Consider the following 25,028-nt stretch of genomic DNA (forward strand, 5'->3'; position numbering starts at 1 on the left):
GAGAGATTTGTTGTTCATTGGACACACACAAACTGATTTCCTCTGATGAACCATTTCAGTATCTTGCCGAAGAAACTTGACCCATCATGGGTTTTCCAAATGATAACCTCTTCTTCCAGATCACCACAGAGTTCCTCTTGTTTCCTTTATTTCAGGAGAAACACTCCAGCCAGCCATTTCCTTTTGTAAGGATCACAAGGGTTTTGAACAGGCTGAACTCAGAACTCACAACCCATTTTCAAAATGGGGTTTTCAACAAGCCTGCTAGCTTGTCATGTTGCAACTTTAAAAGCTACTGCAGAACTCTCTCGCTAAAAGAGAAATCCTATTGGTTCTTTCCTCTCTCTCTCTGCTTGTAAAAAACAGAACTTCTTGCAGAGCTCCAAACCCAATCCTTGAAAGACCTTTATTAGCACTTAAGCTCGGACTCTTCCATCTGCACCTACCTTTTTGAAATTCCTTCCAAAACAATGTCATTGCCTTTACAAAGGCACTCAGAGCCTGGATATCTGGCTTGACCAATGCTCTGGCATTTTAAATGAGATGTGTTTTGTAAGTATCTGTTTGTGAAGTGACCTACACTAAGCCCCCACAATCTATCTCCTTTAAAGACATATTAATATATAATATAAATATAATATACCCTTTAACAAATAGAAGAGGGCAGATCTCTTTAAATGCATTCAACAATTCAACAAAAACAGGAATACCAGACAGAATTTCAAATCCAAGCAATTAGAAAACATTAAGAGTGGGAGAATGGAACACGCACTGTAATTATCACTACGGTAATTCTAACTGAATTATGAAAAGGTCAAAAAGTGAAAGTTCTAAATTGGGTTGAGGCCAATTTTACTCAGCGGAGATATGATTCAGTAAAAAATGGACTGGAAGTAGTTATTTGAAGGTAAATCTGTGGCGGAATAGTGGGAGGCATTCAGGGACCAGATATGGATTGCTTGAAAGAAATCTGTACCCACTTAAAACAAAAAGCAGCAGCCCTCAAATCCAAGGATGTCATGGAATATGCAAGGTAGAAAAAGATCCAAGTTGGGAGGATTATGTGGTGGTTGTAGCAGGGTCAATTTTGTCATTTAAGAGAAGGTTGGATGAGTGCATGGATGTGAGGGGATTGGAGGGTTATGGATAGGGAGCAGGTAGATGGGACTAGTGGAGTTCACTTAAATCAGTGTGGATTAGAGGGGCTGAGATGGCCTGTTTCCGTACTGTAATTATTATATGGTTATACGACTGATCCTTTGGTCCCAATTACACTGGTAAGTCAGGGAGTATCTGTCAAGACAATGTAATTGAGAAGGAAAGAAGATGAAGTTACATGGCCAACCCAGTTTCTCTTCAATTTTGAATGCTCTTTTTCAGTTAAATGTGTTTCCTGCAAAAAAGCTACATCGACTTTCATTTTTTTAATACAAGCCAAAACACGTTTTCGTTTAATCGGATTATGTAAACCTTGAATATTAAAAGTCGCAAAATTCAAAGTAGACATTATTCTATCAATAAAAAAACTTTTTTACAAAATAAAGAAAAAAAAACCCTCTCAATAAAATAAAGCTCCCCTTGCAAAAAAACCCTAAATTGATAAACTACAAAAAAGAACCCCCCTCCTAACAAACAGAAAAAGATTACAAGAAAAATGTATATATACCCCAAAACTACAAAAGAGTAGTAACTCCCCAATTAATTGGGTGTGGGAATAAAACCCACAAGTGGCAGGTGACTTCCAAAAACATAAGTCTGAATCAAATCATAATCCCAATGAATTCAGTCCCAAAGCTTGTTCCAGATCAACAATATCAATCAAGCTCTTTGACATGTCTGCCTTCCCATTCCCATTCTTCTTATCTGAAGTCTTCCTCTTTGAGTGGCCCTGTTCGGCAAAGAATTAGCAAAATTCAGCAAAGAATTAGCAAAAATTAAAGCATCGTGATCATTCTCAAAAAATTGTGATTGGAAATTCCCATAAAAAAATCTTCAACACAGCGGGATATCGAAAAGAAAATTTATATCCCTTCCTCCAAAGCACCCCTTTCGCAGAATTGAATTCTTTATGTCTCTTAATAATCTCCTGACTTAAATCAGGATTAAAAAAAGACCTTATTACCTTGTACCATCAATGAAGACTGATATCTACATGCATTTTGCACTGCAATTCGCAAAATTCTCTCAATATTTCAAACAGCGAATCAAAACTGCTCAAGGTGGTTGACCAGGATATGGTTTACTTCTTAAAGCCCTATGTGCTCTATCTAATTCCAAACCATCAGGAAAAAATTTCAACACCTAATGCGTTAGGGATCCATTTAAAAAAAATTTATTTGGATCCGAACCCTCAATACCTTGTGGAATTCACACTATCTTAACATTATTCTGACGGCTTTGATCTTCCAGAGTCAATCTTCTTCAATAAATATTTCTTCTGAATTTCCCATCCAACAAAATAATCTTCCACTTTTTCTATTTTCTCTCTATTTCATTCCACTTGTTCTTTACAATCTTGAAAAGCACCTTCAGTTTTCTCCAATTACGCTGGTAAGTCAGGGAGTATCTGTCAGGACAATGTAATTAAGAAGGAAAGGTGTGAACCATTTGAGATTATAAAGTTACTGTCAATGAGAGGAATAGCATTTCTAGAAGTGGATGTTGGCTACTTGAATAAGACTGCATTCATTCACGAGCTGTATCCAAATACACTGGAGAAACTCAGCCGGTCACGCAGCATCCACAGGAAGTAAAGGGCAGTCAAGATTTTGGGCTTGAGGCCTTCATTAGTAATGTGAAAAGGTGGAGTGAGGGGGGAGGAAGTGAGGAGGAAGGGAGGAAGAGCACAGGCTAACAGGTAAGAGGTAATAGGTGGATGAAGGTGGGAGGGTAAAAGAGAAAAGCTGAGAAGTGGTAGGGGAGGGAGCAGAGGGCGAAGAAGGAGAGCTCTCAGATAGAAGGAAGGAAAAGGGGTGGGGACATGGAGGCAGGGAGACAGAGGTGTCAGAAAAGAAAGTCTTCGGGGGATAGGTTTAACGGAAATTGGAGGTCAATATAGTTGAATTCTGCTGAGATGGTGTATAAGGTGTTGTTCCTCCAATTTGCTGGAAACAAACACAAACTCAAGAAGACTGTACTACAGGCTTTAATCAGCTTCATGATGAACACCAGATCTGTGTAGCCTCTGGTTCCATGTGTCTGACTGATTTAGAAAGGGGCTGGCTCGAGTCTTTTTTGGGCCGGTGATTGACAGCTGGCAGGTGGGGCCAGCTTCCCAAGTGGCCTACCTGCAGGTAAGTGGTTTCCCCCTGCAGTCGGCTGGTATGATTGCGGCCAGTGAAATGGATGTATCACCACAGCTGGTAACCACAATTTGGTAGTGCACAAGACCATGTCAGTGTGGCAATGGTGTGTGGAATTAAAGTGGTTGTATTTATGTTAACAAAACAAAACAAAGGACTCTACATCACCTTTGTTGACCTCACCAAAGCCTTCGACACCGTGAGCAGGAAAGGACTTTGGCAAATACTAGAGCGCCTCGGCTGCCCCCCAAAGTACCTCAACATGGTTATCCAACTGCACGAAAACCAACAAGGTCGGGTCAGATACAGCAACGAGCTCTCTGAACCCTTCTCCCTTAACAATGGCGTGAAGCAAGGCTGCGTTCTCGCACCAACCCTCTTTTCAATCTTCTTCAGCATGATGCTGAAACAAGCCATGAAAGACCTCAAAAATGAAGACGCTGTTTACATCCGGTACCGCACGGATGGCAGTCTCTTCAATCTGAGGCGCTTGCAAGCTCACACCAAGACACAAGAGCAACTTGTCCGTGAACTACTCTTTGCAGACGATGCCGCTTTAGTTGCCCATTCAGAGCCAGCTCTTCAGTGCTTGACGTCCTGTTTTGCGGAAACTGCCAAAATGTTTGGCCTGGAAGTCAGCCTGAAGAAAACTGAGGTCCTCCATCAGCCAGCTCCCCACCATGACTACCAGCCCCCCCCACATCTCCATCGGGCACACAAAACTCAAAACGATCAACCAGTTTACCCATTTCGGCTGCACCATTTCATAGGATGCAAGGATCAACAACGAGATAGACAACAGATTCGCCAAGGCAAATAGCGCCTTTGGAAGACTACACAAAAGAGTCTGGAAAAACAACCAACTGAAAAACCTCACAAAGATTAGCGTATACAGAGCCGTTGTCATACCCACACTCCTGTTCGACTCCGAATCATGGGTCCTCTACCGACATCACCTACGGCTCCTAGAACGCTTCCACCAGCGTTGTCTCCGCTCCATCCTCAACATTCATTAGAGCGACTTCATCCCTAACATCGAAGTACTCGAGATGGCAGAGGCCGTCAGCATCGAATCCACGCTGCTGAAGATCCAACTGCGCTGGGTAGGTCACGTCTCCAGAATGGAGGACCATCGCCTTCCCAAGATCGTGTTATATGGTGAGCTCTCCACTGGCCACCGTGACAGAGGTGCACCAAAGAAGAGGTACAAGGACTGCCTAAAGAAATTTCTTGGTGCCTGCCCCATTGACCACTGCCAGTGGGCTGATATCGCCTCAAACCGTGCATCTTGGCGCCTCACAGTTTGGCGGGCAGCAACCTCCTTTGAAGAAGACCGCAGAGCCCACCTCACTGACAAAAGACAAAGGAGGAAAAACCCAACACCCAACCCCAACCCACCAATTTTCCCTTGCAACCACTGCAACCGTGTCTGCCTGTCCCGCATCGGACTTGTCAGCCACAAACGAGCCTGCAGCTGACGTGGACATTACCCCTCCATAAATCTTCGTCCGCGAAGCCAAGCCAAAGAAGATTTATGTTATTCAGGAAAAGAAAGGATGGAAATAGGAGCATAAAACAAAGTGCTGAAGAACTCAGTAGGCTGAGCTGCCTCTGTGGAGGGAAAGGAATTATTGGCAATTTGGCTTGCGACCCTACATTCGAATTGGGAGTAGAGAAGGTATAGAGAGGGGGCGGCTGGGTGAGAACGGGCCAGCAAATGATAAGATAGACTAAGGAGGGAAGATGGAGTCAGCTGGGGGAGTGAAAGGGGTGGTTGGAAGACAAAGGCAGGTAGATGATGGGTGGAAGAAGACAATGAACGAAACTGATGGAGCCAGGTGGGGGGAGAGGAGGGTGAAAGTGGAGGCAGCCACAGGAGGGTCAAATTATAATTTGGCACTTAGTTAGAAAGGGAGAAGGGGCCAGATAATGTAACTACAGACCAATCAGCCTGACAGTGGGAACATTTGTCGAAAGAATTCTGTAGGATGGCAACAGTGAGCATTTGGAGACGCATGGATTGGTTAAAGGTAGTTAGTACCTTGTTAATATAATTTATTGAGGAGAATAAATCTATTATTCTTGGGCCTTTAGTAAAGTCCCACTTGCCAATTCAATTGAGAAGGTAAATGACAATAAGATCCATCGAACCTTAGAACAGTACAGTACAGAAAACAGGCCATTCGGCCTTTCTAGTCTGTGCCGAAAATCATTTTGAAAGGGAGAGTGGTGCATTGGATTAAAAATTCTGACATCCCAGCAGTTCACCAAAGGCACACGTTGAGGAAGGGCCTCGACTCTCCATTTCCCTCCACGGATGCTGCCTTACCTGCCGAGTTCCTTCACCAACTTGGGTTTTGCTTCAGATTCTAGCATCTGTAGTCTCATGTGTCTAAATCTAAGGGATTTTTCTTGAGAGGGATAGAGTGACCTGCTGTATCCTCTGGGAACACCACAGCTAGGGCTATATTTTCTTCCATGTTCTATTTTTACAAACTCAGTGATAAAAAGTCAATTGCAGGGTGCATGTCTTTTTTCCATCCTGCATTTGAATGAAAGTGTACAATCAATCACTAAAACAGTCTCCATGGTCTTGTGTGCTTACAATGCACGAGGTAAATGGGAGTCAAATGTTGTTACCTCACAGTTCCAGTAACCCAGTTCAACCCTGACCTCTGGTGCTGCTAGTCTGGTGTTTGCATCTTCTCCCTGTGATGGCATGAGTTTTCTCTGGATATTCCAAGTTCTCCTCCTCCATCCCAAAGAGGTGCAGACTGGTACGTTAATTAACTGCAGCTCCTAGCGCGTAGGGTAAGAGTTAAGTCCTGGGGGTGGGGAGAAACCATAGGAAGGTGGGAAAAATCAAGTCAGTGTAAATGGGTGCTTTAATATCAGTGTGGGTTCAGGTGGTCAAGGATATATTTTTCCTTTGCTCTTCTGGGTCTATGAGGAGAAAAGTGGTGAGATAGCTTGGGCCAGTGTTATTTCAAGGGATTGTCTTTACTTGAGCAGCTATTGGGAAAATGGATAAAGAAGAGAACTTGATTCTTCTCTAATGAATGGATGAACGGATGAGAGGATTTTCCAGATCAGTTCTATATTTATGGTGAGAGGACGGACTGCTCTCATCTTCCACCACCATGATGGCCAGAAACTGAAGTGCCTGATCCTTGGCCATCCTATCATAAGGTCAGCCAATTCAGCTCCGCCCTTTGCCTCATCAGTGTGACTGTGCAGCTCGGTTGGTGTCTCTTGCACATCTTTTAAGATCCAGATATGGTGTCTGTGATGTGTGAGGCCAGGGCATGGTGAATCGTATGTATGACAGATGCATAAGAAAATCAACACCTACAGTCCTGGAAGATTGTGCGGCCCTTTACACAGGACTAGCTTAGCAAACCATTCTATTTATGTGGAGGAGTTTGGTTCATAGAATATTAAAGAATGGTGAAAACATTTGCTCCATTGCAATCACAATGATTGACCGATTGCCTGTCAATCCTGTTTGGAGACGATCTGGCTGGTTGTGACTGGGGTTGATGTCATGTGCATAACAGGAACTTATTCTGCACTGACTGTATTTTGCTGGAGAACTGATTGGGAGACTTAAAGCTGTAAGTTCTGTTATCACTGTGTCATGCATGGAGTCTCTTTACCGGGACAAACATTACCTAAGTTGATGGAAGGAGAAGGAAAGAAAAGAATGGACTCAGTAGAATTTCTGGTGTATTTTTGTTGAATGACAACATTGTCTGACTGGTTTAATGCAACCTAGATTGTATACCTAAAATGGATGAGAGGGGGGGGGGGTGGGGGGGTGGCCTGGGAGGAGGGAGGGGGGGGGGGGGGAGAGAAAAAGTCACTGTATATGTGTGAAAAAGAAAAAGTGTGTATCATGGCTAATGTGATTTATGGTGTGAAAAAAAATTTTTTTTAAAAAATTGTCTCATTTTATTGGAGGTTGTAGAAACTCTGTTGTAGTGAACTTGGTGAGTGACCCTCAGAGGGATTCTTTACCACAGTGGGGTGCAGAGGATCTAACATTGCAATCAAAACGGAGAGCAATATTTCTGGGCATATGAAGGAATCAAAGCATATGGAAATAGTGCAGGAAAATGGTGATTTGACATGAAATTTCAACCATCGTCTTGTTGAATAGTCACGCTGGCTTAGCTGGGACTTGCTCTTATTTCTTGTTTCTGTGGATAAAGAATGTTTGCCTTTATATTGCTGAGGATCGACTGAATTTGATGTAGTGTCCAGAGACTCTGTTTAAATAGACTCTGCTAAGCATAGAGTCATAATGCTGTCTTATGTTTAGACTCTAAGAGATTGCTTGTTCTGTCTGCACTCAATTTACATGTGGTGCACAAAGATTCAGTCTGAATACACTCTGTTGAATGTAGTGTTTTGCATGAAATCACTGCTTAAGTAAATGTGTTGCTGGGCAGAGTTAGTAGTTGTGCACTTGAGAGTTCATTGACATGAGTGGAGGCTGGCTTCTTTACCCCTCTTGGCTATGTCATCTTTTCAGGCAGTCACTGTAGATCAAAGCTCGCTTGCTTCAGTTCTAGTTCTTTGGGTTCTGAGGTAGTTACTGAGGCCAAGGTAGGGGTTTTAAAGCCTTTGGCAGATGGGTCAGGAAGTGACTGAAGGGGCAGGTAGATGAGTGGTTTGGGAGGTTATAGGGCCTTTCTATATAATGTATTTCGTATAGGTGACCAGGAACAAAACTCTAGGCAGCGCTGTTTAAATGACTTCAGTTACTTTGTGGATCTGCTTGGTTGTAAATCCCACCCACCTCCATATCATTGGTTTCTTTGGTGAGATCAATGTTAACCCATCCCCTTTCTTTCCTCTATGATGTTTGAAAATGAAAAATCTTCTACTGGTTGCCTAGCATCGAATTTTGTGCATAATGTTGCTAGGATGATTTAAGGCGCCTAATGGAGCACAGAGATCTAACATAGCCTGTTTCCAGGCCATCGTCGGGAAACTGATTTAAATGCTTTAGCTGCATTGCTCGGAGTTAGAAAAGTCCAAAACAGTTAGGTTAGTGTTTTGAGTTTCTTATCTGAAGAAGAAATTCCTACTTCTGATTGATGCATGAAATTCTTCATCTTGGATCTAAAGAGATGGCTGTGCCTTCATCAGAAAAGAAGGACGAAATGACTGGGGGAAGTTTGCCAAATTGATCGAACACGAGTGTACTGGTTGGCTGATGTCACAACTTTAATCAGTGTATGATTTCACTTGGACATTGAGCATGCGAATTGGCTGGTTAGAGAGGACGATGCATCAAGTTAAGGTTCCCTTGTCTCTGTTCTGTTTACCATCAAACAGCCTTTCTTTGTAGAGGAAAAAGGCAACAGCCAAACAGTTCTTTCTGTGATTGTTGCTTTTGTGTAATGTATTTATTCTATGTGAAACCTAACATTTCCAAACCGTATGTGCAGGGTTATTCATGAACAGAAATTCCATACATTGCAGTGGTAACATTCCACAGAACTTGAAAACCACAGTTGGAATGTCAGTTTACTTAACAAAAAGAAACAACACAAAAACCTAAGTTTTCCAGAATATATCCTGTTTTGGGTTCTGAGCAGATTAAAACCAAGATAATTGGTGTATTGAGCTGCCATGCAAATGTACAACACTGTAAAATTAGCTTCTCCATTCTAACCCTTATCTCCAGAACCTCCCCAAGCTGTCCATGCAGTGTTTCTCCTTCCTCCAGCTTCCTACCTGCCTCACCTTCATTCCTCTCCGTATAGGCTGAGGTCCTGCCTCCAGGCTGGGTCCATGTCTCAATGTGTGCTCCTAATTGTTAGAGGAATGAATCCTTATGAAACTGAGGATTGGAATACTTTAATTTTTAATGGTAACAGGCCCTTCTGTCCCTTGCTGCCCAAATACACCCAATGCACATGGTATCAAGAACTTGGGAGGGCCAAGAAGTATTCTTGCAATCCAGACCAAAGCCTCCTCCATACTCCCTCATAAATGAGTGACTAGGGACCAATCACTGCACCAGTGGAACACTCCATTCTCCACACTTGCCATTTTGTGACCCTTCTGCCTAAAATTGCTTATTAGTATCAGGAATCATGGGGCAGGATTGATTCATTTCAGTGGATGGATAGATGTTCCCTTCACCTACTTTCTTATTATAGATATGGCATAACAGGTGATACCAACATGAGAGTCATGATGAAACTATCATAGGAAGGACGTGAAAACTTTAGAGAGGGTGCAGAGGAGTTTTACCAGGGTGTTGCCTGGATTGGAGAATGTCTTATGTAGAAAACTAGAGCATAAGAGGTGACTTAATGGAAGTGTATACGATTATGAGCAGCGTAGGTGGACAGCCAATATCTTTTATCCCAGGGCGGCAATAGCAAATACCGGTGGGCGCCTTCTTAAGGTGAGGGGAGGAAAGTTTAAGGGAGATGTTAGAGATAGGTTGTTTAGACAGAGAGTGGTGGGTGCCTGGAATGCATTGTCAAGGATGGTGGTGGGGGCTGATGCAATAGGGACATATAAAAGCTTCTTAGATAGGCACATAGATGCACGAAAAATAGAGGGTTAGGAACTGTAAAGGAGGGAAGGGTTACATTGAAGTGGAGTAGATTTATGTAGGTTGGCCCAACACTACTCTTCACAACACACGTACCAACAAGTAAGGTCTGATGTTGAGTGATTGATGGAAGGAGAATTGATCACTTTTCATACTGACAATGGGCAAAATGAAGATAAAACTACTTTCTTGTTAAATTTATTTCACCATGTGAAGCTGCAATGGATTCGGGATTTCCTGCACCAATCAGGATGTTCCCAGTTTGAGAGGGAACCACAGTTTAATTGGTATCTGGGAACATTTCAAGTCTGTGATCAGGCCAAAGCAAAGGACTCTTCTCATAACCTTTTATAAAATCTCAGCCAAAATATCATGTAGATCTATTATGTTGTGTAATCCTACTCATTATATGGTATTATGTGGTACTTTGTTGGAATGTATTGGCTGTATAATTTATTCTGTTCACCAGGAGGGATCAAGATGTCAAAGCTGACAATTTATTAATAGACGTGGAATGTTAGTTCAGATGAGGCTAAGTCTCCTGGCAAAGCTTTCCTCAGATGCCTATGATTAAGCTTTCCCATGAGATGAGTTTTTAAAAAATATTCACAAGCTCACCGGCTAATTAAAAAAAACCATTAAGGTTGGGATATTTGGCCGATGACCAATAATTATACAGCCTTGCAGGATAATGATGGACCTGTTGCTTTTCCATTGATAAGAACAGCAATGAACTATGATGAACATTTTGGGTGAGCAATGGCAGGAGCATGGGGGCGGGAGGGAAGAAGAACATCCTAGAGTAGAACATTTCCAACCTGAGTTGGCAATGCCTTCACAAAAGTGACCCTCGAACACTTTGAAAGCTCCTTGCACTGGGATCCCGAGTGGCTTAGCATTTAGATGTCTATGTGACACTAAGCCAGAAATGCCTTAGAGTCTTTCATCTATAGATCTCCAGCAGAAGAGATTGACAATGGAAAAAAGCCAGGAAAAAGTTTCTTCCAACTTTTCATCAGTGATCGCTGCTGGGAAAACTCCGTGTTAAGGTGAGGTGGAGATTTACCCTCTAGCTCTCTCCCACATCCACTTCTTTCCATGGTGTATCAATCCACCGGTGCAGTTGATGTGTTTAGAATAAGCTTGTTACCAGGTGCCGATACAAATGAAAGCACAAGAGACGACAGATGCACAAACAATCTTCTGGAGTAACTCAGCAGGTCATCTTTGCATCTTAGGGAAAATGAATTGTATCCAAGCTCTTCTCAATGTATTGCTGGATTTATTTTACTCCAATTCATTCTCTTCCAGTCCTGAGTATTGTGAAATACCAATGGTCTGGGAAAGTTCTACCATGGAACATCAAACTGATGACATCTGGTAAGTATTAACAAATCCACTTTTTGCACTTTGACAATAAACCTTCTCCAAACAGAATACGAGTATTTTGTTGCCCCAGTTTTTCATGAGATTCAGTAGCAGCTGTTTGGCTTAGATGAACAACTCTCTGAATATTTTGTTGAGAGGTTAAAGATATAGCGGGAAATATTTGCAACACTTCTCCCCAGGCAAGAGTCTGCAGTTTATCTTTCAAGCCCAAAGCTGGGACGCTGGGAATTGCATTCCTCATTCACTGCTGGGCAGTTATACAGAATAGAAATAAATGAGCTTATATGTAGATATTTGGAGGATTTCATATGTAGCATCACCGTTATCACAACAGCTTTTCCTGTTGCCAAATTGTTTAGCTCTAAGTAATTTGATCATTGTACTATAATTACCTCTCAATCTTGGAGTCTTTTCCTTCAAGTTGTACAAAGAATTACAGTACAACCTTCTAAGGCCATTTTCTTTTGTCATTCTTAGAAAATAAGAACACAAATATTTGTTTTAAATATAGAGATACAGCACGGTAACAGGATTTTCTGGCCCTTGAACCCGTACCGCCCAAATACACCCACGTGTCCAATTATCCTACTAACTCCGTATATCTTTGGAACATGGGTCGAAACCCACGTGGACATGGGGAGAACGTACAAACTCCTTTCAGTTAGCATCAGATTGACGTTAAAAAGAATAGAAAAGAGAGGTTAGGGTGTAGAAACCAACCCCCCCACCCACCCACCGCCCCCGGTAAGAATCCATAGAAGAGAGATAGGATGGTTTTGAAAGCAGTGAAGTGATAAAGTAATGGGGGTAAAAAAGGCAAAGGTTGCAAGAGGAGAGAGTGAAAAGAACTTCCCTCATGGCAGAGAGATCAAAGACGATGAGGGGCCTAACCAGAGGCCGAGGATGGCGTTGGCTGCAACGTCAGTACCCGAGCAGGTGGCACTGTAATAGGGTTACGCTAAGCAGACAAAGCAGGAGTAGGCCATTTGGCCCCTTGTGCCTGCTACACTGTTCATTGAAGCATTGCTGATCGTTTTTAAGTTTGAGCATAACCATTATTTCTGATTTCCTTGAAGTTTAAACATCTCGTGATCTCTACCTTGAAGCATACTTCTAAGATAGTGAGCAGGTGAAGAAATTCATTCTCATCCAATTCTGATGGACAATCCCTTATTTAGAGATTGTGTCCTCAGGTTTTAGATGAGTGTGCATGTGGATGAGTGTGCATGTGGATGAGTGCGCATGTGGATGCGTGTGCATGTGGATGCGTGTGCATGTGGATGTGTGTGCATGTGGATGTGTGTGCATGTGGATGTGTGTGCATGTGGATGCGTGTGAATGTGGATGCGTGTGCATGTGGATGCGTGTGCATGTGGATGCGTGTGCATGTGGATGCGTGTGCATGCGGATGCGTGTGCATGCGGATGAGTGCATGTGGATGAGAGTGCATGCGGATGCGTGTGCATGCGGATGCGTGTGCATGCGGATGCGTGTGCATGCGGATGCGTGTGCATGCGGATGCGTGTGCATGTGGATGCGTGTGCATGTGGATGCGTGTGCATGTGGATGCGTGTGCATGTGGATGCGTGTGCATCTGGATGCGTGTGCATGTGGATGCGTGTGCATGTGGATGCGTGTGTATGGGTGATTTGGTGCATCATTTGTCACTTTTCTTTAATCCTTGTGACCATTTCGATACTCTCCCTGGCTAGCTTTGTAAACGTTATGAAAAGTTGTGTCTCTGACCGCAGTCCAAGTTTCCTTTTAGTCCCCCAAATTCCTCAGCTGTTTTATTCCTTTGGCATCGATTCCAGAGTTAAGCTTCAAATGGAAACACATCACACATTAATGATGAAAACAAATCCATAGGTAACCAGATCATCCACAGTGGAGCTCTGACAGACTTCCTCTGACATCCATTTATTCCTCAGAATTTGAAACAAAAATGTGAGTCCACTCTCTTCCTCCAAAAGTCAGATGACAAACATTCCTCTCCACACAATATTTTATTCTATTTTGCTAGCGTAGGAACAATAGAAGATTCTGTGCTTGAATGCTGTGTGGGCTTTATTGATTAAGATCCAACAATTCCCCCCTACTTGATATTTGTGGAGTCTTGGATTGTATTCGCTCGAGTTCAGAAGAATGAGGGGAGATCTTATAGAAACATATAGGATTATGAAGGGTATGGATAGGATAGATGTAGGAAGGTTTTTTGAGCTGGCCGGGGAAACTAAAACCAGAGGACACAGTCTCAAGATTCGGGGGAGTAGATTTAGGACAGAGATGAGGAAAAATCATTTTTCCCAGAGAGTAGTGAATGTTTGGAATTCTCTAACCCGGGAAGTGGCTGAGGCTGCTTCATTAAACATATTTAAAATTCAGTTAGATAAATTTTTACATGATAGAGGAATTAGGGGATAGGGGGAGGAGGCAGGTAAGTGGAGTTAGGTCATAAATTAGATCAGCCATGATCGTATTGAATGGCGGAGCAGGCTCGATGGGCCATTTTTGACCTACTCCGGTTCCTACTTCCTATGTTCCTATGTTCCCGTCCCAAGGCGGTGCGCGAGAGGAAATTTAACGCTGCTTATGCTAAGGCTCTCTGTAGTGATCTCTCAGTAGGTCAAAGAATTCTTAATTATGATTCAAACAAAACTTTCAAAGGAAAAGTCCTTTTCGCAAAATTTTAGTAAGTTTTATTATTCTTAAAAAACAAATGATCCATCTGACTGAGGTAAGTAGAAGAGAGGGAACAGAAGCAGAGCAAAGCCATTCAGTCTTCATGCTTTTCATTGAGAGCATGGCTGTTCTTTTACCTCAGCGCCAATTCCTTGCCCTGTGGCTGACCGTTCTGTGTGTTTTGCTGTGATTTTGTGGAGAAGTGGACAAGTAATGGTGACATGTCACAGCACCCAGACAGCCTGCATGTGCACTTGCACAGACGGTGCCCAACTTGCTGAGTGTTTCCAGCACTTTTTGTGTTTCTTTGTTAAAATGTTTAAACACCTGGAAGCAAGTTGGTCGCTTCATCTCTTACATCCCTGGGTGTTAAAATGTTAAAACTGGACTGACTGGCTGAGGTTGGGTTTCATGTCCCATGAGAGGAATAGATCAGGTTAATGCTGAGAGCCCATAGTTGGGGAAGTGGTAACAGAGGCTTAAGGTTGGGGGGAGGAAAGATTAAACTGGAACATGAGGGGGTAACCTTTTTATATAGCGGGTGGTGGGTGTATGGAATAGGCTGCCGGAAGAGGTGCTTGAGGCAGGTATGATTGCAATTTTTAAGAAAGAATTGGATAGATGCATGGATAGAATAGGTATAGGCCAATGCAGGCAGGTCGTACTCATGTGGGTGGGACATCAGTGTGAGTAAGTTGGACAGTGTGACTCTATGGCTCAGTGACCTGACCTCGGATTATCAGTATTCCCTACTGTCAAATGTACGCATTTTCATGTCTGGCCCCACCGCTCCTGAAATTCACTTATGCTGCACTGGACCTTCAGGGAATGTTGCACAATTAGCTTCTGAAGCAGCCAGTGCCTCAAGACATGATCAGGGAATTCTTTCCCAGGTTTATGCCATTCTCCCATGTAACAGGAACTGTGATTCCAAGTAACCTGGCAACCAGGTAATTCTGGGATCAATCCTGACGAGTTGAACGCTTGCAAAGGGAGGGCCTCCCACTCACCCAAGCAAAATGTTCTGACTGAAATATCCCCATCAATATTTCCATTGTTTTACGTTCAATGAATCTGCCAACAAATGAGGAGTTTCTTCAGTTAACAAATGCGAATCAGAATTTATTGTCATGAACAAGTCACGAAATTCATTGTTTTGCGGCAGCGTCACAGTGTAAACATTCATGAAACCACCTTAAAATAATAACTAAATAGTGCATGAAAAGTCAAAGTGAGGCAGTGCCTTTGGTTCATTGATTATTCAGGAATCTGACAGCAGCGGGGAAGAGGCTGTCCTTGTGCCGCTGAGTGCTCATCTTCAGGCTCCTGTATCTCGAGATGTAGTTTAGTATTTTTGTCCATGGAGATCTGGTTCTGTAATTTTGATCAGCAGTTGCTTTAAGGACAATATCAAAGGGAAAATTACTGCAGAATGGGTGTATTTTGTGAGCTGTTCATAGACCCAATGGACTGAATGGCCTCCGTCTGAATTTTAAGGAAATAAGAGCTGTCATTACCCACCTCAATTACTGACAGAAATTTACAATGAAAATAGAATGGTAGCATCAAGAAAAGGACGATGATCTGGTATCTCCAAGCTCAGGATATCTGGGAGACATATAGAATGGGTCCAGCGGAGCGGAGTGCAGAGAATAGCGCTGCTGCGGAGGATTAAACCACCCAGTCCTAATGTCGGGGCTCTGTACAGGCTTTAAACGGCCCGTTAAAGGGGCCACCGTTGCTTTTATTTAAAATCCTGCATCCGTGGATTGATGAATCGCGCAGGAGACTGTGGCTGCAAAAGCTTCAGGAAGACTTGGCTTCTCTTTCTCTCTTACTGTAAGGAGCGGCGGGTGACACTAGTGGTGACCCTTTGTCCATCTTACGGCAATTTCATGAAATATTATGTTCTGTACTATTGCATGGCAACAAAGGAATCAGAAATGGGCCCTTCAGCCACTGAGTCTACCCATCCTTCCCATTTTATTCTCACCAGTAGGGAGGGGGGCAGTTAACCAACCAGCGTACATATCTTTGTAATGCCCAGAGGGGGAACCCTCGCAGTAACTCCTCAATGAGAGATGGGATTGTTCCCAGTCAGCGTCGTTACAAGGTGTGGCTCCACCACCTGCGGTGCACAAATCGTTGACCCTCCTGGGTTCCTGAAGAGCAGTTCCTGCCCTGCTTTGCTGCCATCGTGTACTGAAAGTAGAGTGTGTAGTCCTACGGATTCCTTCTTTAATCATTGAGTGGGGCCATCTCTTCCTGCATCAGCTCCCTGATTAGGACCACTGCTTGTCAGTGATGGAAATCATCAAATTCACTTCCCAAAACATCAGTGAATGCCATATAATAAAAATGGAATTTAACTCCCTCAGTTACCGTCTTCTCGTCACAGGGGAAAATGGTTATCTTTGGATTGCTTCACAAGTCAGGTTCCTGCTTTGTGTTGACAGATGATCGTGATTTGCAAAATACCAGTGTCAATCCTAAAACCTCCTGTGATTAAAAAAGGACGGGATGAGTCAGTGTAAAATGGTGCCTGTGTTTACAAAGTTTAGATCCTCTCAGTTCACTAACTGATGCAACACCCTGTTCTAAATGACTATTTTTGCCCTTCTTTGCCAAAGAAATGCACACCTTTTTCAGCCAAAGCAGTCCTTACTGACCTCTCCCTAACGTTCTCTGTTGACTTTTCTTTCCACTGGTAACCACACCAGCCCAGGATCACTTTGTGGATCTACCAACTGACTGAGCCACTTGGGTTTCTCTTCCAATGACCTGCTGCAAGCGACTCCCAGCATCTTGGACAGCTGTTCTTGTCAGAGGTCAGGTGGTCACACGAGGACACCCATTTTCCCACCTTCCAGATGCTGGGACAGAGCCTTCCAGAGTTCAGAGTTCTCCTCCTGCTGGCAGACAGAACCTTCCACCTTCCCCCACCTCCTCCGCTCCCCAGATAATCCAGGTTGAGCTGGCAGGTCTCAGCTTGCAAGTGGGAGTGGGGAGGCACACTGGCTGTTACTAATTTGCAGCCTCACCTTTGGAAAGAATCTGCTGTTCAGGAAATGTCAATCAGTTCAAGGAAGTATCATGGACTGGTTACACCTGAAGTTTGCTTATGCACCCCTCAAGAGGAAGTATCATGGACTGGTTACACCTGAAGTTTGCTTATGCACGCCTCAAGAGGAAGTATCATGGACTGGTTACACCTGAAGTTTGCTTATGCACCCCTCAAGAGGAGGTATCATGGACTGGTTACACCTGAAGTTTGCTTATGCACCCCTCAAGAGAATTCTGGATTGGATTCCATTTCAGCTCCCCATCAAGGGGTCAGTCAAGTGCATTGTTAATTGTCCCAAGATACCTGAGCCTTAGTTGTTGCACATGAGCCACAGTTTCTCAGAGAAGACCCCTGGTTACTCAGGAGAGACCCCTGGTTACTAAGAGGAGACCTCTGGTTACTCAGTTGAGACCATTGGTTACCCAATGGAGACTCAGGTTACTCAGTGGAGATCCAGGTTACTCAGGGGAGACCCAGGTTTCTCAGGGGAGCCCCCTAGTTACCTAGTGGAACTTCTGGTTATTTTACATTTTTTCTGTACAACCAAAAAGGCAAGTAAAGGAAATTAACAAACAGTTAAACAAGAGTCAAATAAGAGCATCTGTAGGTCAGATGAAGTTTTCAGGTGTCGTGACCCGGGCTTTTTGGGTCAGGGAGTTGAAGGCTTTATACAAGGTCAAAAGGGGCGGGGGGGGGGGGTGCGGTGGGTGGTGCACAGGACACGTCAGAGTCAGGAATATAATTGATTCATTAGGAGACCCAATTTTTATTTACCCGTGCCCTACTGGCCTATCAAGTAACACTCTCAACCTTCAAAGCCACAAGCCACACATACTGTACCTTTTCAAAATTCACTTATTATTAACACATAAAATTTATCAAGAAACACTAAACCTACTCAAGCTCCATCTGACTACATTCTTATATTTACATTGTAGTTGTAAATCTTTTGGAAATAGGAAGTTGCTTAATTAAATGCTACATTTGCATTGTTTAGATCTAAGATTGCAGCATTTCTGGAAAGCCATCCTCTCGGTTTGTTCTTCAGCAGGAAGTGCGTGTTTAAAGCAAGCAATATTTCACAAATTGCGCTAACCGTTGCATGAACCCACACTGCCCTTGATAAACAGTTGTGAGTGAAGTTTTTCCAGCATCTTTTAAGTTACAGACAAGAGGGAAAGGATGGAGAAAAGAGCTGGTTTAGGGTGTTGAAGTCTCAATGGGAGGAGATCAAGGTACACTGAATGGCACCAGTGGTTGAGGCGCAGACTCAGAGGGGGTGGAGGTGAAGGCTGACCTGCCTGAAGGAGGAGGTGTAAATAGGTGTAAATAGAAAGAGATGGATGTGAACAGACTACAATGCTGGAACAGGTTCAGAGCACAGCACGCCAGGCAGCATTATAAAGAGAGAAGTGGAATGCTGCAGACGGGTGATCTTGCATCAGTGCTTGTCAGTTCTGGTACAAACTAGAAAGGCAGGTTATCTGAAATTCATTGTTATGTTCTGAGCAATTTCCGAGGTGTAACGGGCCTAGTTGAAAGATTTTGTTCCTCGAGTTTATGGCTGAGCTTCTTTGGAAGAAAGAGAGATCAGGGTGGGGTGGAGAATTGGAAGCTTAGGTCATCCTTTTTCTGCAAAATGACCATGCAGTGGCTTCTCCAGTGCAGATGAGACCAAATGCAGTTCACTCGAGATAAAATTGGCCAAGTGAATCTCTATTTCACTGAGGAAGAGCATTTGGGCCTCTGGATGGTGAAAAAGAGAGAAAAGTACAGTGAACAATGAGGAGAGTTTATTGATCTGTCCATAAGTACAATGTACAGAAGAACTGAAATTCTTCCCTGCTGCAGCCACACAAATATACAAGCTGTTCCATCTTCCTCGGCTGCTGGACAAGGGCCATAAGTGGATGGACGGTTGGGGAGGGAGAACCAATTAAGGAGATGCAGTGGGAATGGCCCTTCAGAATGATAACGAGGAGTGGTGGGGGGAAAGTTGTGTGTGGCGATAGCATCGTGCGGAAGATTCCTGAATTTACGGAGGATGGATGATCCAATGAAAATGAGGACAAGTAGAACTCATTCTGGCTGGATAGAGACACGGGAAATAGGGCCGACACAGTCGCTCGACCTGTCGGCTATGACAGAGGGCAAGCCAATTTTGGGAAAAAAGAAGAGATATGACAAGCACTAGTGTGGGAAGTGCAGTTATCAGAACAGATAGAAGGAGGCCAGAGATTCGATGAAAAGAATGGACTTACAGAACAGGGAGCAAAGCAGTCAAGGATGTAGTTGATTTAGATTCAGGGCTGGATCTTGGTCACTAATGTTTCCTTGTGCTAGAATTAGAAGCTGTTAAGAAAGAAAAAAGGTTAAGCCAAATATGAACCATGTAAAAGTGAGAGTGGGATGGAAATTGGCAGCAAGAAGGGTGTGAACATGTTGTGTATGAATGTTGGACACAGCACTAATGGAATGATCAATGCACCAAAAAAAGGAGAAAGAGGGGAGCAGAAAAGGACTGAAGCAGATCGTTCCGCACATCCCATGAAAAGACAAAGTTTGTGCCCACACAACTTTGATTTGTAAAAAGAAGTGGTTCAAGATCAGAATGGGTTTGGGTAGGTTGAAGAGAGTGGTAGTGGAGGAGTACCAGTTGTGCCTTTGATTGAGGAAGACTCCACCGACTGCCCTGGAATATGGACTGGAAATTGGCAAGGTTGCAGGAGGTGTTAAAAGGTTAAATGAGAAGTAAGTGAGCAAAGGGAGCGGCAATACAGTAATAGTGGGAAGAGGTTCTACGGGAAATTTGGAGTGGGTTCAGCCCAAAACAATGCATCGGCCAGGACATGTCTGACTGTGGATCTGAGGAGAAGGTGAAAATGGGCTGTGTGTGGTTGAACATGGTTCACTATTCGCTGAAAGTGAATCAGCCTGAATTATTGAATGGTTCTCACTCCACAGATGCCTGCTGATTATATCCAGCACTTCTGTTTTTATTTCAAGAATCTGCAGTGTATCTTTTCATCCTCGACGACTCAATTGACCAGACTTCTCACTTCTTGTGCAACGGAATGATTTCCCTGCAATTGTGAGGGAGAGTAGCTACCATGGTCCCAGTTCCTGCGACCATGGTTTTGTGATCTAAGCCCCGCCTCCTGTGATATTTGGGTACCATTTTTGGGTAATCAGAGCGGATGATTAAAGGGACACAAAGCAAGGCCCAGTTGCCAATGAACATTGAGCCCGAGGTCAGCTGACAGGAACATTAAACGCTCCAATTCCAGATCATCTACACCTCTTCTAATCCTTTCTCTCTTCTTTTGATCCACACAGATCCTTTCATGCACCCCTTCTTTCCAACACCCCATTCCCACCACCCTCTGTTTCCCAGTTTCTTTTTCCTCCCCCTATTGCTTTCAACTGCCTCTCCCCCTACTATTCCATCATCCCTCCATTATCTGGTTTCACTCTTCATCTTCCTTTATTAACGGACTAGTGTTGCCCAAATCAGTCACTTACTTCAGCTTGACCAACTGCAGCAGTATCACCTACGTTCTCTGATGAAGATCACCTGGCGAGAATACCGAGGTCCTTTCTCAAGTCGGAATGCCAGCAGTTTCAACCTTGGTGATGACAGCCCAACTGTGCTGGGTAGGACATGTTGTCCGAATGCCTGACGGAAGACTGCCCAAGGACATCTTGTACGGCCAACTGTCCGGTGGTACCTGAAAATGAGACCAGCGATTGCAGTACAAGGATGCACAGGACCCTCAAGAAATCTAACATTGCCCCATCAACATGGGAGGATCTGGCTCAAGGTCGCTCGCAGTGGAGGGACGCCATCGGAAAAGGTGCGGACGCTGCTGAGAACAAGCTCCAAGAGGCAACAGAGGAGAGGCACAGGAAGGGCCGCGACAGAGCTTCTGCCCCTGTTACCCCTCCAGGCCTCACCTGCTAAATATGTGGCAAGCAGAGCCGGTCAAGGATCAACCTGTACAGCCGCTCCAGGATGCGCAAATCAAACCCCACAAACTGACTGAAAGGAACTTTCATCATCCTACAGGATGGATGGCCAGAAGAAGTGGATTCCATAACTGTAGCCTTTTATCTCCACAGCACCTTCCACCTTTTTTTCTATGCCCACTTGTTCCCCCCCCCCCCCCATCCATCTGGATCCATTTGCCCATCAGCCCCTCCTCACATAGATCCACCTATCACTTAGCAGCTCCTGCCCCCATCACTTCTTCACACAGGCCATCTCTCTGTTTCCTTCTGCTGGCCATGCCTTTGCCTGGCCCATTGCATTACTCCAGTAGCTCATTCTTTATGCTTCAGTTCAAACCAATAGCAGAGGCCCATCAACCAGTGAGCAGACTGGTTCTGCCTGGAAGACGATGATGTCATTGATAACCAAGGAGGTCTGACCTGCGAACCTCCACAGCCTGGGATCATCACTCTTCTCTTGCTGTGTTCTTGTTGGATTAGAAAAAGGTTTAATACAACACCTGAGGAAGATAGAGGAGCACGGGAGCCTCTACTGCCTCGAGATCTGATTGGGGAGTTTTCTATTTGCCTCTCATTCATTTGGATTCATTGCCAATGTTTGTAGAGTTGCATCCAATTCTACATTACGTCCATTTTGGAGAGTATCCTATCACTGTTTACATTCTCTCCAATTTGTAGAGCGTGCACTTATCAGTTAGAACATGCTCCCCAAATTGTGGTAGATGTGGTCTCCTGGTTAGAGATCCTTCACTGTCTCAATGGCAATGACCTTGGACAGATTCATGGATATTAATCACTAAGCTGCTTTCTGAGACCTTTCCTCTCCACAACCTGCTTTCATGGGTGTAATCGTTTCCTTTCTCACGGACTGACATCCTGCCAGCGAGGCACATTATCCACTTCCACAAGCTGATCGGCCAGTGAACTGTGCAGATTGACCTCAAAGCCCTGCAGGAAAAGAAGACAGCGAAGCTGGGAATACAGATGAATAATTCCCTGATAGTCACTGGTAGATAGGGCCTTAAAGAGAGCTTTTGGCACATTGGCTTTCATAAATCAAAGTACTGGGTATTGGAATTGGGATGTTATGATGAAGTTGTATAAGACATTGGTGAGGGTAAATTTGGAGCATTGTGTGCACCTTTGGTCACCTGACTACAGGAGAAATATCAACAAAATTGAAAGACTGCAGAGATTTATAAGGATGTTGCCGGGACTTGAGGAATTGAGTTGCAGGGAAAGGTTAAACAGGTTAGAACCTGGGAGGATTGGAGAATGTTGATAGAGATATACAAAATTATGAGGGGTCTGGAGTACATGCAAGCCGGCTTTTCCCACTGAGGTTAGGTGAAACAAGAACTAGAGGACCTGGGGAAAGGATGGAAGGTGGAATGTTTAAGTGGAACATTAGGGACCGTCTTCACACAGAGCGTTGGTGAGAGTGTGAAACATGCTGCCATCTGAAGTGGCAAATGCAGGCTCAATTTTGACATTTGAGAAACGTTTAGACAAGTACATGGATGGGAGGGGCATAAAAGGTTATGGTTCAGATGCACGTCTTTGGGATCAAGCAGAATAATTGTTTCGCACAGACTGGGTGGGCTAAATGGCCTCTTTCTGTGCCGAGGGGTGCTATGGTTTTAGAAGTCATTCAACAGAGTGGCTCATCACCAGATCCTGGAAGCAATCCCCATCACTTTGCTTGGCTGGTGGAGAGGAGGTCCCTCCATCACATCCTCTGTTGTAGAGCTGGAATGTTCGACCCAACACATGCAGCCTTCAAGATGGCTGCAGCGAGGCTGAGGCAGTCCATTTCCTTCTGGAATATGTGTCTGCCAGTAAGGTCTGGGGAGGGCTGCATTAGTCTTTCCTGGGTTGAATGCCAAACAGCTGACTAACACAGAACCCTGTGCTCTCCTGGCTGTTGCCAGGGTAATGCTGAGGCAAATACCAAATGCTGCTGGGAGATCACTGATGGGTGCCTCGGGTCTGCCTGTCACTGACTGGTCTCCCTGCACAAGGAGCCATCCACGTGCAAATGCTGCAGACAGGCACGCTCCAAGAAGGAGTGAGATAACTTTATATCTGATGCTCCATCACTGAGACATAAAGTGTGGATTTAAAATCGTGATGGCCGCATTTCTGGACCAGTCTGTGAAGGGCATTGGAAGAAGTTCAAGCCTCAAATTTCCACTGGAAAATTTAAATTCCCGTAATTAAATGAATCTGGGGTAGAAAACTATGATCAATAAGGATGATTGTGATGTAACTGATTGTTGCTTCACTCGTGTTCTTTCTTTCTCCTCGCCCCCATGACTCCAAATCTCTCGTGATTCCTCTGAACCAAGGAGAAACTTGATAGTCAATGAGGGATAAACAATAAATGTCAGGATTGTTCCTGTTGTCCATATCCTATAAACAAATACATTGTTTATTCCTGAACTGAACTATCGCTTAAGAACAATCCAAAATTATGGTTCAGTTTAAACCAGTGACTAACTCTGAGCTCATTAGATAAGGAGGGTCAGAACACATCTGGCTTTTCCGCACTCGGAAATAACTGTCTGTCAGTGCTTTTCCTCATTGTCTCAATTCTTCCTGTACCTGCAAACTTCTCAATGCCAACCTGGCGGGGGGGGGGGGGGGGGGGGGGGGTGGGGTGGGTGGGGGGGGTGTGGAGGAGCAGCTTGATTCTCAAACCTTCCACTTACCTTAGCTGCAGGACTGCGCAGTAGGAAGTCTACTGGACAGGCTTGCTTTTTTTTTGTTTTAAATAAGCTGTGATTAAAATTGACCATGTGCAAAGTTTTATTGACTTAACCTCCCCTCACAAATAATCTCAACAAGAAAAAAACAGTACAAAGGTTGAGCATATTTTGCTCAATAATTGTTCCAACCTCTTAACCACTGTTTTATAACCATATAACCATTACAGTCGGAAACAGACCATCTCGGCCCCTCTAGTCCGCACCGATGTAAGTGATCTCCTCTAGTCCCACCTACCTGCTCCCTGTCCATAACCCTCCAATCCCCTCACATCCATGTACTCATTCAACCTCCTCTTAAATGACAAAATTGACCCTGCTGCAACCACTTCTTCCAGAAGGTCATTTCACTCAGCCACCGCTCTCTGAGTGAAGAAGTTTCCTCTCATGTTACTTCTAAACTTTTGCCCCTTAAACCTCAACATGACCCCTCATTCCAATCTCACCTACCCTCAAGGGAAAGAGCCTATTCACATCTACTCTATCTAACCCCCTCATAATTTTAAACACCTCTATCAAATCCACCCTTAACCTTCTATGCTCCAGGAATAAAGACCCAGTCTACTCAATCTTTCTCCATATTATAGATTCTGCCATCCAGGCAATATTTCAGTAAATCTTCTCTGTACCTCTCTACCTTATTGATATCCTTCCTATAACTTGGAGACCAGAACTGCACACAATATTCCAAACTTGGCCTCACCAATGCCTTGAACAGTCTCAACATCACCTCCCAACTCCTATATTCTATGCTTTGATTTATAAAGGCCAGCAGAACAAAAGCCTTCTTTACCACCCTATCTACATGAGAATCCACTTTTAAAGAACGATGAATCATTATTCCAAGATCTCCCTTGTCCTCTTTATTCCTCAATGCCCTCCCCTTCACCGTATACGTCCTGTTTTGATTTTTCTTCCCAAAATGAAGCATTTCCCACTTATCAATATTAAACTCTATCTGCCCACTTTCAGCCCACTCTTCTAAGCCATCCAAATCCTTCTGCAGTTCCTGAAAATCATCTTCACTATCCATAACCCCCTATTTTTGTATCGTCCACATATTTACTAACCCAATTTACCACTCCATCATCCGAATCATTAACGTAAATGACAAACAACAAGGGACCCAACACCAAGCCCTGAGGCACACAGCTCATCACCGGCCTCCATCCTGACAGACAGTTGTCCACCATAAGTCTCTGGCATCTACCTTCTAGCCACTATTGAACCCATCTCAACAT

General features: G+C 44.0%; 1 protein-coding gene and 1 long non-coding RNA gene across 5 annotated transcripts in view; one reads left to right on the plus strand and one right to left on the minus strand.

Annotated features, from left to right (window-relative positions):
* eva1ba (eva-1 homolog Ba (C. elegans)) overlaps positions 1–25,028 on the plus strand; it is a 78,604-nt gene that overhangs the window by 41,154 nt on the left and 12,422 nt on the right. Inside the window, exon 3 of one of the 4 annotated variants that reach the window (XM_069895859.1) lies at positions 11,191–11,259. The exons of 1 other annotated variant lie outside the window; for it this stretch is intronic. In XM_069895859.1, coding sequence (XP_069751960.1) covers positions 11,250–11,259 — 10 coding nt within the window. In that variant the 5' untranslated portion in view covers positions 11,191–11,249. Of the gene's footprint in view, positions 1–10,832; positions 10,929–11,190; positions 11,260–23,967; positions 23,998–25,028 lie in introns of those variants that run through there. 2 more of the 4 variants (XM_069895860.1, XM_069895863.1) reach the window with 2 other exon arrangements.
* LOC138741583 (uncharacterized) lies at positions 1,560–20,509 on the minus strand. Its single transcript, XR_011343585.1, has 3 exons — positions 16,333–20,509; positions 11,661–13,089; positions 1,560–2,566 (listed from the first exon to the last, which is right to left on the minus strand). It is a non-coding gene; the product is annotated as an uncharacterized lncRNA (long non-coding RNA).

The sequence above is a fragment of the Narcine bancroftii genome, chromosome 8, assembly GCF_036971445.1.
Source record: "Narcine bancroftii isolate sNarBan1 chromosome 8, sNarBan1.hap1, whole genome shotgun sequence".
Taxonomy (NCBI): domain Eukaryota; kingdom Metazoa; phylum Chordata; class Chondrichthyes; order Torpediniformes; family Narcinidae; genus Narcine; species Narcine bancroftii.